Source organism: Penicillium oxalicum, chromosome IV (genome assembly GCF_001723175.1).
Source record: "Penicillium oxalicum strain HP7-1 chromosome IV, whole genome shotgun sequence".
Classification (NCBI taxonomy): Eukaryota; Fungi; Ascomycota; class Eurotiomycetes; order Eurotiales; family Aspergillaceae; genus Penicillium; species Penicillium oxalicum.
The window spans coordinates 3,760,514-3,773,996 of NC_064653.1; the positions used below are offsets into that span (position 1 = coordinate 3,760,514).

A 13,483-nucleotide genomic window follows, 5' to 3' on the forward strand; every position below is an offset into this window, starting at 1 on the left:
TCATGGAATGATATAAGAGTAATGAAGAGACATGAGACCTGAGGTTTCACCGTATGTATCGATGATTTCGGGCTGCAAAACGAGCTTCGTGAGGAAGCCTCGTTCATCCTGGGTTCCTTTTCGTGGAGCATTTCGAGTCACAACATGGCCGTTGCTGTCAGACTTGGAAGTCTGATAAAGGTTTCGTCTACAACATTTGCATGGCACTGTCAAGTCTCCGAGAGGCATGCTTTCGTCTTGGCATTAACATCAGGGCCATGAAAGGATCTTTCAAAAGGCATCCGGCAATCATGCGACATCAGTGTCCATGCCCTTGTAGCATGCCTCCTCGAGGGTTTGGAGAGCTTGAATAGTCTCACTACCCAGAGTATTTTCAGTACCTGCTGGGCCTTGCAGTTTGCCATAACGCAGATCACTCAGGTCACCGACAGTGGTGTTGAGTTCTTTCAGAAGATCTGCAGCTTCCCGGTCAATATCGGCTATCTCGCGCTCCACGTTGGCGCATGCCGTCTCCACGGCTGCCAAAAGACTATCCACCGAGTGGTAATCGTCGGCATTGACAGTCTTTCTCTGGCCAAAAAGATGAAGATCCACCTCCATCTCGCGCTGCTCGTCAGCTGTAGCCGCCTCGACGCCTGCAGCACGAACGGCTTTGCGGAGTTCGGCTTTCTGCCGCTCGCCGAGTCGAAGCTCCTGGTCAATGTTCTCATTCACCCGGTCCATGTCATGCTCTCGAACTTGCTGTAGTTCTCGATACAGAGCTCGGATGTGCGGATGAGCCCGTAGCCGCCTTGGAAATAGCTCGGTGAATTTCTGTAGAGACATTACTGTCGGCAGCGGTGACGGAGACAATAAGAAATTAGACAGAATAGATTCCTCTGAGGGAGCCATGATGAAATATTTCGTGGCCGATATCCCTTGTCAGACCGATTTTTTGTTCTTTGGTTCTTTTATTTTTCTGCTGAAACTTTGTGCTGCAATTCAACTTGTTGGATGTTCCCCAAAGGAGAAGCGGCCGCGTCGCGTCGCTCGTTTGAGGCGCGCGGATATCACGTGTTTTCCGTCGAGATGGGATAACCACAGGGGAGATGTCTGCTGCTGCACCACGAAATCATATACTGTAGGGCTGAACTGACCACTGAGCAATAAACATAGAGGTTTGTGGACTTTTCGCTAACATTTCAATAGTTCTATCTCAAAGCTCAGAGTCTTCAAGGGGTCACTTTGCAGGAGTTCATCCGCTTCATCCCTAGGACCTGCTCAATTGCTGCTGCACATTGAGAGCATTTTGATCAAGTGGGCTATCCTTCAAAGCCCACAAAAGCTATTTCAGAGGTCTCTCGCGCAAGAGGCTGTCGGTTCCGGCATTGCTGAGGAGACTGCTTACCTGTTTCTCAGCCGGGCTGAGACATTATTCCCTTCACGTCTTGCCAGACGTCGTCTAATCAGGCAAAAACCCACCCAGCGTCAGAAAGTTATCGGCCTCTTGTCACTTTCTTGTGGGTGTTGGACAACATAGTGTCCTGAGTGCTGCGTGTGTGTAGCATCGTCTTTTCTCTCTTGCTCGATCATTTCCATAAAGCTCGTCGTGCAAAGATTGCAACAGGAGATTTCCTTGCACCGAATCATCAGGATTACACCAGTGCAGAGCTATTTCTCTCTACACTTATAAATTCTTTCGCCTGCTCTCTCCATCTTCTTCGGATTTCGCCATCATGCCTGCCATGTATAGCAAGGATGAAAAGGTTCTGTGTTTCCACCACGACATTCTCTACGATGCCAAGATCCTGGAGGTTCGTCACAAGGATGCGGCCGATAAGAAGAGTGTACTCGAGTACCTGGTTCACTATAAAGGGTGGAAAAATACGTAAGTTGTCCCTTTTTGCCCTATACTTCCTTTTCATTGTTGTAAGGCCCACGGGTTCCGGAGCTTCCCATCAAGATGTTTTTGTCTGCAATCCAATATCAGATGTCTGGCAACACTCCGCCGTTTTGGTGTCTCTTGCCATCCTCCTACCGCCCGAACGGTTTTTGTCCACACAAATCTACGAGATCTTTTACTGACAATCTAATCATAGCTGGGATGACTGGGTTCTCGAGGATCGCCTCCGAAAGGCAACGGAGGAGAATCGCGAGCTAGCTGCCAACTTACGTCGTGAGGTCGAGGCGGCGGCTCGCCAGAAGAATGCAAAGCCCACGGCCAAGAAGCGCGCCATGTCGGATCGCAGCTCAGTGCGTGACAGTGAGGAGCGTGGCAATTCTGTGCCTGGCCGCGCGAGCAAGCGGGCTCGTGGAGAGACTGACATTGAAAAGGTATGCTTGCCCTCTTGTTGATTGCTTCGGCCCTTTTCTCACTTCAGACGCGCACACATGCCTCTTCCTTTTCCCCAAAGGTCCCTCCTTCAAACTCTCTTTCCTTGACAAACTCCCCTTGGGTCTACGATTTGATACCTCTATCTTTTTATTTTTTACCCTCTTCGTCACTATGATAACCCCAAAGCTTTGGTCTGGTCTGAAAGGCTTTTTTCGCCGCGCTCATAATTCCATGAGCTCCGGTCCTCTTACCAGACTTGCTGTGTCTCGTGAAATTGCCGCTAACGAGGACCTGTCCCACCTTGAACAGGAAGAAACATTCCACTCGCGTCCATCTATTCGTATCGTGATTCCCGATAATTTGAAAGCGTTGCTCGTCGACGACTGGGAACGCGTTACCAAGAATGGTGCTGTCGTTTCCCTTCCTGCTCCCAAGCCCGTCCGCCAGGTTCTCCAAGATTGGCGAGACGAGGAGGCCCCAAAGCGTGTCGAAAGTCGAATCGACATTGACGTCTTGGACGAGGTAATTATGGGTATTCTTGAATACTTCGACACCATGCTCGATAAGCTCCTCCTCTACCGCTACGAGCGGCCACAATACCGCCTCTTGCGCGAGAAATATGTCGAAAACGAGGACAAAACTCCCGTGGACGTGTACGGAGCAGAGCATCTCATCCGCCTCTTTAGTAAGTTCACTTTACCCCAAGACTTTGCCCAATATAAAATATTTCGAGTGTTATCGGCTCACCGGCCCATTTTTTTTGCCAGGTCTTCTTCCCGAGCTGCTCGCTCAGACAAACATGGATCTCCAGGCCACGCAGCGTCTCCGAGAAGAACTGTCCAAGTTTTCTCTATGGTTGTCCAAGAACTCTGAAAAATACTTTCGGACCGAATACATCTCCGCCGAGGACGCTGTTGTGGAAAAGTCTGTCAAGGCCGCTCGCTAAGCCTCTTGAGTTTTGTTTTCGATCTCATCCCCTTTCAATTTAAATCCTCACCTTCATGCCTCCTCCTCCCCTTCCTCCTGCATACGCTGCTAACCGATTCCGGTGGCAATGCTCGAATTTATTCCCCTCGCTTCGTTCCGCAAACAAATTTCATCTCTCTGTGCATCGACACCCTGCACAGCCTCGGGGGTCGATCTGTTGCTGTCATCTCTGCTCTTCCCGTTTCCATGTTGCTGTTCCTCACGTTAGGATAGCCCTTTGTGTTAGAATCTCTCTTGTACCCGTTCCCGTGCTGTATCGTCAGTGCTCACTCACATTTGGGGTGGCAGCTTGGGGGTCTGGTTCCTTGTCGCCTGTGTCATACAGTATCTCATCATATCATACTCAATAGCACGGCATTCACGCCGATCAGTCTTGCTCAATTTGCTCGCCTATTAGGCTAACAGATTGCCGTACTAAGAACCTCAACATCGCCTTTCACGAGTGGAGATTTTCCTCAATTTCTGGAATCCTTAAAAAAGACCATTTGAGTTTCAATTTCGGCCCTGCCGTACACTTGTATTATGTACTAGCTGTCTATCTCCAAAATTTTCAATCACGCCCTTCTCTTCAATCTCAGGCAGTACATACGCTCATGGCCGACTACGCTATTTGGAACTTCCGCCCGCAAGAACCAACTGCCGCGCATCATCTACCGCATACCGCGCCGCCCTCTTCAATTCACTCTTCCACTCTGTTTCTCTCCACCGCGACCAGGCCGTCAACCCTTCCGGCGGCTGAATACTCAACGTGTCATATCCCTGCTTAATAATCCGATGCACCTCTCGTGGGCTCAGATTCTTCTTTTTGATCGACGGCAAGGGCACGGGTGCAGGTTCCCCTTCTGTATTGGGCCCAGCTACCACGGCCGCTGCCACCGAAGCTGCGACGTCCTGCCCGTCGGGCTGGAAGAGCAGAGTGTGGAAATGTGTCGATACGGAGAGGAGCGTATTGATGGCTGCGGCGTGAACGTCCTTTGCTGATAAGGTGGAGGTGGGAAGGTCTGAAGACCCTCCTGTCCGGGCATTTGCGAAGCCGTAGGCATTTCTGAATTTGGAGATCACCGGCCCTGTTTCAACGAGCTTGTAGAAGAGATCGTCATATGATGATGGATCCGGTAGAAAAGTGTCTCCTGCGGAAACACAAAAGGCCAGAAGATCGACGAGAGAGGAGGTTAGGGTTTGGATGTTGGAGGTGGACGAAAGATCGGTGGCGTAGGTTGTCAGGAAGCGCATGAGTGATAGGAGAGTGCGCCAGAGCTCGGACCAGTGGTAGGCCAGTCGGATTTTATTCATGGAGAGATAGGTGAGGAGGCGGAGAGTGATTGCGATCGTGTGACTGGATCGGGGGGGTCAGAGACAAGATAATTAAAGAGGCAAGTTTGATTATCACATTGCCCCGGACTCATGGCCAACTTACCTATAAATATTGACGTCTAATCGCCGTCGGAGGTTGTGAGTAATGGTATCGATCATCACGTCGAGAATAACAGTGGCGAGAACACGGTCTCCACTGACAACCGGGAGATAAGGCTGGCGCTGGCGGCAGAGTCTGACCCGACGTTTACCTTCATCGCTGCAAAGACGCTTGCAAAGCGTGGGGTCTTCGACAATGATGCGGAGGGTGAAAAGACTGAGTTCAGCGTAGTGTGCTACGCGTGGCGAGCGATATGCGTGGTGTAAGAGATAGGATGAAAGGGAGAGAAAGCTGGAAAAGGGAGACTCTTCATGCTTCTCGGCTATCATATGAACCAAGTGGTAACCGAACAGCTTGTTCGAGTTCGTAAAGTCGTATGTCGCTAAGAGGATGGCGGCCTCTCGGGATGGGCTGTACCGCATTAGTTTTGGATGCATGGGTAGCACGCAAATGTGCCGCTGGGTGAAAGAGCGGATTCCTTACAGCTCCACAAAAAGTGCCTTTGCCTCTTCGGCCGTCGGCGGGTTAGCTTTGCTTTTTGCTCCGGGAGTGAATGCCCGAAGCCCCAATAAACCCAGTGTATTGCTCAAGGTCCATCCTTCGGGGATGTCATCCTGAATGGCAACATATCCATTCCGGAGGTCACCGCAAGCCGTTCCCACGCCCTTGACGATCTTTTGAATGCTGCTTTCATTGACAAAATCATCCAGTCGCAGCTGGTAGGGGTTTTGGAATTCAAATTTGTTGTAGTTCGCCAGCAAACCTAATAATAAGAACGGATCAAAGATCTCTGTGCAATTTTCGGAGTCGTTGACATACTAGATCGATGAGTTAGACAGGACATTGACCGGTCGAGTTTCGGGAGCATATACCTTCATCAATGACGGGAAGAGGTCCCGGTGAGTGAAGTAGGAGACCAAGCTTGTCTTGTAGGCCCCGCCGGTCATGGCAACGGCTACTCGAATTGCTTTTTGGCGGAGATCGACTTCCTTGGAGGTCAGTGATTGATGCATGACCCCTGGTATCATCCAGAACAGAGGTCACTCACGACTTTCGCCTCCACGCACGATCCCATCGAGAATGGCCACAAACTCGGATATGACACGGTCTACCTCGTCGAGACCAGCAAGGACCGCAATCACATCCGAGCTAGGATTTGTGTACTTCTTGCTCAGAACGCTAGTCAAGAAGACGGCAAGCGTCTATTGCGGAGAGTTAGTCCCCTTGATGCATTTTTCTCGTGGCACGAAAGGAGGTCAGTATCGCTTTCGAGGCACACACATCTAATGCATATGAGTCTGCAGGGCCATTCCGGGCCGAGGCCTCATGCATAGCACGGGCGAACAAAGCATTTGTTTGCGTCTGAATAAAAAACATTTAGTGATCGCGCTCTTCATACACTTCGAAAAGTGATCCACTGACCTGTAAACTGAGCATCTGATCCGCACTCAGCCCGTCCAGCAGGGAGTGCAGCTGAGCGCGATCGGGGGGGAGAAGGAAGAACTCCCTCCAAAAACCCTCGGAGAATTCCACTTCATCATGGTCCGTCGTCTGTTCGCATGCATTAGAATATTTTGAGTCACATCCCCTTTGGTTGGCGGAGGGGGGGGGAACAGTACCTTGAAGAGAGTCTCGTAAAGCTCGACGATCTTCGGCTTGAACGTCTGGGGCCGAATTTGTTGCGTGAGAGGTGAAGCCTCCATTTTTCACGCACCCAGATAGTTTTTAATGACGATGAAATTTGGAATATACTTCAAGCGCCAGACGACGAGGAGGTTGCTTCTTTGACGCCTCGGCGTGCCTGACCCTCGGACACCAGCCACTGCTCGTCGGCGGGTCCAGCCACATGTCCTTTTGCGAACCGCATTCAGCGCGGACGGATACGGAAACACGTTCGATTATGCTGAGCTGGGAGACAAATACGGGGGTGACTAGAAGATCCCATGTGGTTGGCCTTTGTGGCGCACATTTAAGATGACCTTTGATTTTACTGCATTTTCCGAACTAATCTCGTGATTGACTGGAAGAGGGAATCACAAATGCCGGACGAGTAAAGTCAGCTGATCTTTGATTATCAGTGCTCAGACGACAGCAGCGGCTCCGCAATGTGGTACCTGGACAGGCGCAATTACAGGCCTAAGGCAGAAAGTACTGTGTCAGATCCACGCACTCTCCTCAAGACAGGCATAAGTGTGAAAAAGAGACGGACCTCTAGCTGGGCTGACTCATATCTGTTTGTCAGGCTGGCATCCCGCTTAATTGAACAGAAAGATATTTTCAGCTGAGCCCCAAAAAAAAAAACAACCAATATTATACGACGTGAACTTGCTGACCCATTCAAATATCGCATTACAAGCCTCTTGAGTAATTGAGAATATCTCACAGTCATACGAAGCGTCGATATCATCACGTGGAATAATCAGCTCGGATGGGTATTGACCGAGAACACGAGTTTGTCAGGCGCGGAAAGTGGCACCATCCATCTTGCGTAGAAACGCCTCGGCTCTGATTGGTTCTGATCGCCTGCAGTCACCTGCCACTGGGCTCACTAATAATTTGAAGTGGCTCCCGTCCGCCGAGGGAAAAGCGACCATCACTGTGAGAGTTTCTTCGCTCCGCACATTACTCACACCACGATTCGCTTTCTCGCAGCACCACCACCCTCGATCTGGGCAGGCGTTGTTTTTGCCAGCCTTGTCTTCGGGTCTTTCGGGCTCGCTATCCTACTCACTACTACTCGCACAAACATGAGCTTCAGCGTCAAGATGCAACGTCCTGTGACATCATCCGCCACCCTTCTCCGATGGATGAAGCCCTCCACCGGTCAACGCTGCGCTCAGTCAATGCGCTGCTTCTCGTCAGCGGGCAACTCATACATGTCGTCCAAACGGGACATGCAGACCGCAACGGCGTACCGTCCGCACACACTCCCCTCTTCCTTTCCGACCTCGTTCCCGAAGCCGAACGGCGGCGGAGGTCCCGGGGCCTCAATTACCGCCGACTTCCCTTTGCCGACTGGACCCGCGAAGAATTCATCAGCATCAGATTCCGCGGCCATTCCTACACCAGAGCGCGACGCACATGCCACCAAGCCAACAGCAACTACCTCCACAACCACAAACAGCGCCGCCAAAACTTCTAAGCCCCGTCGGCCACTGCGGGCGCGAAAGGCGGCGATGAAATTGACTCCTCTCGCGACGGTGCAGCTTCGCAAGTTGATGGATCAGCCTGACCCCAAGTTCATTCGCGTCGGAGTCAAAAACCGTGGTTGCTCGGGTTTGGCATACCATCTCGAATACGTGGAAAAGCCCGGCAAGTTTGACGAGATTGTTGAGCAAGACGGTGTCAAAGTCTTGATCGACAGCAAGGCCCTTTTCAGCATCATTGGAAGTGAGATGGACTGGCATGAGGACCCGTTGAGCCAGCGCTTTGTCTTCCGCAACCCCAACATCAGTAAGTCACCCTGCTCCCCGGTTCCCACCCCCCCCCCCCTCTGGGTGGTGCCTCCCGCATCGATTTACTAACTTGGCCGTCAATAGAGGAGGAATGCGGATGTGGCGAGTCCTTCATGGTTTAGTGACTTGTCGAAGTCCATGATCCTCTTTTTCTTTGTCTCTGGCTTCGGCTGTTTGGCGTTGGGCAATCACGGTGCATCGGATGGCGCTCTTTGCTTCTCTTTCGTTTCTCTATCTTCCACATGAGGTTTTTGCCTGCATAACGACAACCTATTGGGTCGGTACATATTTTTGATATCCAGATGATACACTTTATTCTGCTTTTCACATCTTGTTTTGCGTGTCTCGGCTCCGAATGTCAACCGCTATCTCGCCTTGGTGGACTCGACTTACGGTTACGGATGGGCTCGTTGTACGTATGACCGATAGATTGCGGTTTCTAGCTCGGTGCAGTTTGAGCTTGATCCGTTGCTCGTTACTGCAGTCCCAGTCGTCCTGGCCATTTCCTTATCATCATCATGGGGTCAGAACTGCACTGCATAGAATGACCTTGGATTAATTCACAGTGTTGTCAGACGTGCTCGCACTTCCATGAGAACTTTACCAGTGAGGGACGTCCAAACAACGGACGTGTCGTAGACATTTAATGTTCGGAACCAAGTAGAATGGAATGACCTGACTCAGGATCACTCGGGACCGTCCGAGTCAAGAATCGACATGTGCTATTTTGCCCCGCACGTCCTCAGAATCTTTAAGAAACGAATCGGGTATGCTCTAGAGTTTCAAATGGGACTTCTTATCATCAAGCCCGTGTCAAGGTATCCCATCCCATTCCACCCTCCTCAAGCTGCACCCATGACAGAATTCAACGCCACAACCGACGGCTGGAACGCAACGAGTCATCAGCCTCCTAACCCCGGAAAAGGATGACACGTGGAAGAGTCAAAAGGGGAGAATACACTCTTAAAATTAGAGTTGAATACCCTTGAAACTAGAAGGATCAGTCTCGGGTCATCGTGCAGCCCGTTTCCTCCTCGGAACCTATCACCTTGCTCACTACCTGTATATCCTGCTGCCTATCAATTCAACTGATACGTACACGATGTAGCCCCAGTTGCAAGCAGCCCTCGGCTCAACGGATCAGTGGGATTTTCGAGTCATGGTCCGCAACAAGCTTTCCTTCCCTCCCGAGACTAGGTTTCCCTGTCTGCATCTCTTGGCCTTGGCTGGGAAATATAGGAATGGACTTGCTAATATGCTGTGCAGTTACGAAACAAAACGTTGATCCGATCCCTAGAGTATCGCTAGGAAGGATCCGATGTCTTTGACTCAAGCACATGTACACTCTTGAATCCTGCACACTCGATTCTAAGCTAGTCACACCCTGCTTGAATGGATGATAGAGGAGGGGGGCTTGAAAAGAAATAGAAAAGATATACCGGTTTCTGACCGAGCAAGGATCCCTGAGATTGAAGCAACGATGCTCTTATACTCGGGAGGTCTCTGTGGAGAGTGAAAATAATACAGGAAATACTCTTCAAGTGCATGGGTTCTGTGACATGGAAGACGATCTACGCGATTTGAATGAAAAGGCCATATTTTTCGTCAATATTAAGATGTCGGTATTGCATAGATCTGTCATGGCTTCCATGGCTTCTATTGCTATCTCGACGGAGTATACCGATATTGTTGGCAACCGAGTAGTTTCTAACACTTGAGGATGTATGTATCAACCAACTATTAAGCCAAAACAGCAGGTCTCGCATCAACCAAAGCTTTCATTGTCCTTGAGAGACTTGACTCTACTCGTCCTTCGAGGCAGCCCTACAAGTTCATATCCTCCTCCCGGGTTAGGATCCACTAGGGTGGATGTCCTCACACGTCCACACCTTTGCATCATCCACGATCGACGATGCCAATCGCCTTTTTCTGTCCTTCCTCTCATCTCCACATTTCCACGGCAACCCGGCAAATATCAATCCTCCGTTTTGCCCCCATATCGAAGGAATGCAGCCCTTTTTTTTTCTAGAAATTCGTCATCCGTGTGATCCGATCCCGGTGGATCCAGGTACAGTACGGATCGCGGATCAGTTGTCCGAGTATCCGAGTATCCTGCAGTGCACCTGAACCCCTTGATGACACTCCTGTAGAACGAGAAAGAGACTCAATACCAAAGGAGTAACTACCCTATTTCTAGAGAAAAGACCAGACTCCCATGGCGGTCACAAGGAAAACCCCCTGGGGCGCCGGATATCCCATCACGTGCTGCAAGGTCGAATCGACCGTCTGGACTTGGCGGTGCGTCTCTCGCTCTGGGTCAGGTGATGACGACTTTTCCACGTCGAAGGCGTCTTGGCAGTGGCACGTTATTTGTTCCTTTTTTTTCCCATTTGACGTGCTCCATGAGTCGTGAGGTCTGAGAGAGAGGAAATTGCGCAATGTGGTCGTGAAGTTTTTTTTTTTTTCTTTTTTCTTTTTTCTTGGCTTTTGAATGGGATCTATGTACTGTAGGACTAGGTGCAGTATGAAGTACCTGGGTGTCTGGAGGATTTGAATTGCTTATTCATCACTGAGTAGTGTCAAGTTGACTCGAGTCATTGCAGAAGTGAGGTGAGGTGTATGATGATTGGGGGGGTCTTGATTGATACTGGTGCCAGCTTCCGTGGTGTTGTATCTTCAATCTCCATATCAGAGGGAACCTAACAAATTCGGTTTGATGTACCACGGACATGCGGGGATGGTTCGAGTCTCGTTGATTGATGATTTTCAAACAATTATTACTGATTACTGTTGTTCTACTTGACTGTGAGATGGTAGATACTGGTCCAAGTCTCACCTGACATCGTACGAGTCAGTCGGCGATTCATCTTTACCGCCTCCAGGGGAGCTTCAAGTTAGTATACATCAATAATCAGCCCCTGCCGAGCCCTCAAGTGGAACTTGAGGGCGGTCCTTACTAGCATGTCGACACGCCGATTGCAAACGGAACTATGGACAACACAGTCACGATCAGATGATTCGCATTCGTACTCCCAGTGCTCCCCCTTGGATTTCAACATTTCCCACCCCCAACTCAGATTCAGGGGGGGGGGGATTCCCCAACGATTTCATGCCTGCATTACCTAGAAGATGAGTGCATTTCATCATTGCATGTTCATGTGGATTGTCTCAAACGGATATTCAGGTCCGCATCTTTGAACCTCTCCGCGTGATTCCAAGTCTCGGCGATAGACATTTGTCTAATCAACCGAACAATCACGCCACGCACCGCATCGACTGGACCATAATGCCGCATCTCAGCAATCCATTTGCCTCCATTCTTCCAGGGAATATTAGTAAAAGAAAAAAAAAACCGAAAAAAGAATCCCCTTACTGCTCCATCCACTTGGTAAGTCGAAAACAACCACCAATACCAAATCTTCATCGAGTCACTTGACCCCGGTTTGCGCGATTATTACCTAATGACTTCGGTTGGCGTCGGCGGGGCAGGAGGTCCTTCCCGGGCCACGACATCCAGTCGTTTGGGCGACTGCCCAGTCACCTCGTTGAAGGCCTTGGGGGGGGACCACCGGCTGCCAAGCTGGACAACTGGGCAACTGGGCGCCCTTTGGTGAGGTGACCCCGTGCCCGTCTGCGGCCAGCGGGCCTTGGTTCTAGAACGGTTCAACCCCATACTTTTTACGTGATTCTTTGCCAAAAACTGGAAGATCCTCCCGCCTGCGAGTGGGTTCGATGGAGAAAGGGTGACAGGACCCGGGGCAGGATCACGCCAACTGGACAATAGCCCATTAATCACTCATGGAACTTGCATCATGGGTTGACCGTGTGAGGCCTTTTTTCACTCTGGGAAGGGTTCTTTTTTCCAGGATTTTCTTTTTATTTTTTTTCGTAGCAGAATTTTCTCATTTTTTCCAGAACGGTCTCCCTGGGGAAAACATCTTGGTTCGGGAATCTTGCGAGACAGGAATTAATCATTTAATTATTGGGTTAATTGAGGAGAAAAAAAATCTTCATTCTCAAAATAGCGTCATGAGGATCGCCATCGTTCACTTCCCCGCAAAATCAATAAAAATTTTTAAAGATTTGGTCTATAAAAGGTGTGGCTTCCCCCGGATTTCAAGACGATAGTATCATCACAAGAACTTTGATTCATTCAAACACATCCCTTGAAGTTCAATTCTCGAAAAGACACACTTTCAGAAGCATCATCATCCTAAGCTTCTTTTTCTTCGTTCATCGATCTATACTTTAACCTATCTCTCTCATCGATACTTGAGGTCCTTGTAAGTCACAACCTCATCTTCACATTCCTTTCAGACACCTCGCATATACAAACCACAATCTATCCACAAGACTCGACCATTCAATAACTTATTTACTGACTCTCATCACCAGTCTCTCGAGTGCACATTCCCCCAACCTTCACCCACACAATTCTACAATGACCATGCAGTCCCTCGAACGCCCAACCTCCGGCTGGAACTGCTCTCAATGCGGTCTCCCCGGTGTCCGCGTCTCCTCTCGCCTCGACAGCCCCCAGGCTGGTCTTGGCCGGGCCTACTACAAGTGTGTGCCCTGCAACCGCTCCCTCGGCGCATGCCCCTGCACAACTCCCGGCGACAGGATAACGGCTACCTGCCCCTGTGGCGAGCGCCGAGGATCCGACTCCTCCATCCAGAGTGACGATGTGCCTCTGGGTGTCTCCATGATCGCTGCTGCAGGCCGCAAGAACAGTGCCACCCTGTACAACCCTGATGCTGGCTTTGATGAGGACTGGGAGGCCAACTGTAGCCCCGGTTTCATGGTGAAGAGATTCAAGGCTTCTGCAAAGGAGTTTTTGCCTCACTAGATTGGGGGCCAGACTTGGTAGTCTTATCATGCTGGACTCGGGTCTTGTTCTCTTGGTCTTGGAGACAATTCCCTTTTTTTTTTCTTTTTGATTTGTTCAAACTAGCGACCTGTTTGCCTTTGTTGTGATTTCTGATTCACCGTGATGAGACATCTTGGGAGGCGAGATGTTTCAGGGGAGACCCCCAAGGGAAAAAAAAGTTTACTATACCATAATCGGTCTGTGTGGCCGCCTTGAATGACATATGGGCTTATAATGCCTTCTTTTATACTACTGCAATATGTGAAACTACCGTCTTGTGTCTATTCTTGGCTTGATACCTGTTTTGTAGAGGGTGAATTAGCAGTAGTCTTTCTCCCTCGTAGTGTGTATGTACTCTGGCTGTTTTCGGGACACTTTGACTATCAATGGCATAAACTGGAATCTTGATTCTCGAATCACATGCACACGTATCAATAGTCAAA

General features: G+C 49.9%; 5 protein-coding genes across 5 annotated transcripts; 3 read left to right on the forward strand and 2 right to left on the reverse strand.

Moving 5' to 3' along the window:
* Positions 1–288: 288 nt before the first annotated feature.
* POX_d06045 (uncharacterized protein) lies at positions 289–891 on the reverse strand (the record flags this gene model as incomplete). Its single annotated transcript, XM_050114874.1, has 1 exon — positions 289–891. The coding sequence occupies one exon, from the start codon at positions 889–891 to the stop codon at positions 289–291; it is 603 nt and encodes a 200-aa protein (XP_049969825.1).
* Positions 892–1,715: 824 nt separating this feature from the next.
* POX_d06046 (Chromatin modification-related protein eaf3) lies at positions 1,716–3,260 on the forward strand (the record flags this gene model as incomplete). The annotated part of the gene is made up of 4 exons (XM_050114875.1): positions 1,716–1,867; positions 2,079–2,313; positions 2,501–2,999; positions 3,082–3,260. 4 exons carry the CDS (start codon positions 1,716–1,718, stop codon positions 3,258–3,260), a joined length of 1,065 nt encoding a protein of 354 aa, XP_049969826.1.
* A 647-nt stretch (positions 3,261–3,907) lies between these two features.
* On the reverse strand, positions 3,908–6,418 carry POX_d06047 (uncharacterized protein; the record flags this gene model as incomplete). Its single annotated transcript, XM_050114876.1, has 8 exons — positions 3,908–4,637; positions 4,719–5,126; positions 5,199–5,533; positions 5,588–5,700; positions 5,764–5,917; positions 5,997–6,077; positions 6,138–6,266; positions 6,335–6,418. 8 exons carry the CDS (start codon positions 6,416–6,418, stop codon positions 3,908–3,910), a joined length of 2,034 nt encoding a protein of 677 aa, XP_049969827.1.
* A 1,044-nt stretch (positions 6,419–7,462) lies between these two features.
* POX_d06048 (Iron-sulfur assembly protein 1) lies at positions 7,463–8,239 on the forward strand (the record flags this gene model as incomplete). The annotated part of the gene is made up of 1 exon (XM_050114877.1): positions 7,463–8,239. The coding sequence occupies one exon, from the start codon at positions 7,463–7,465 to the stop codon at positions 8,237–8,239; it is 777 nt and encodes a 258-aa protein (XP_049969828.1).
* A 4,372-nt stretch (positions 8,240–12,611) lies between these two features.
* POX_d06049 (uncharacterized protein) lies at positions 12,612–13,019 on the forward strand (the record flags this gene model as incomplete). Its single annotated transcript, XM_050114878.1, has 1 exon — positions 12,612–13,019. The coding sequence occupies one exon, from the start codon at positions 12,612–12,614 to the stop codon at positions 13,017–13,019; it is 408 nt and encodes a 135-aa protein (XP_049969829.1).
* Between the last annotated feature and the right edge of the window lie 464 nt (positions 13,020–13,483).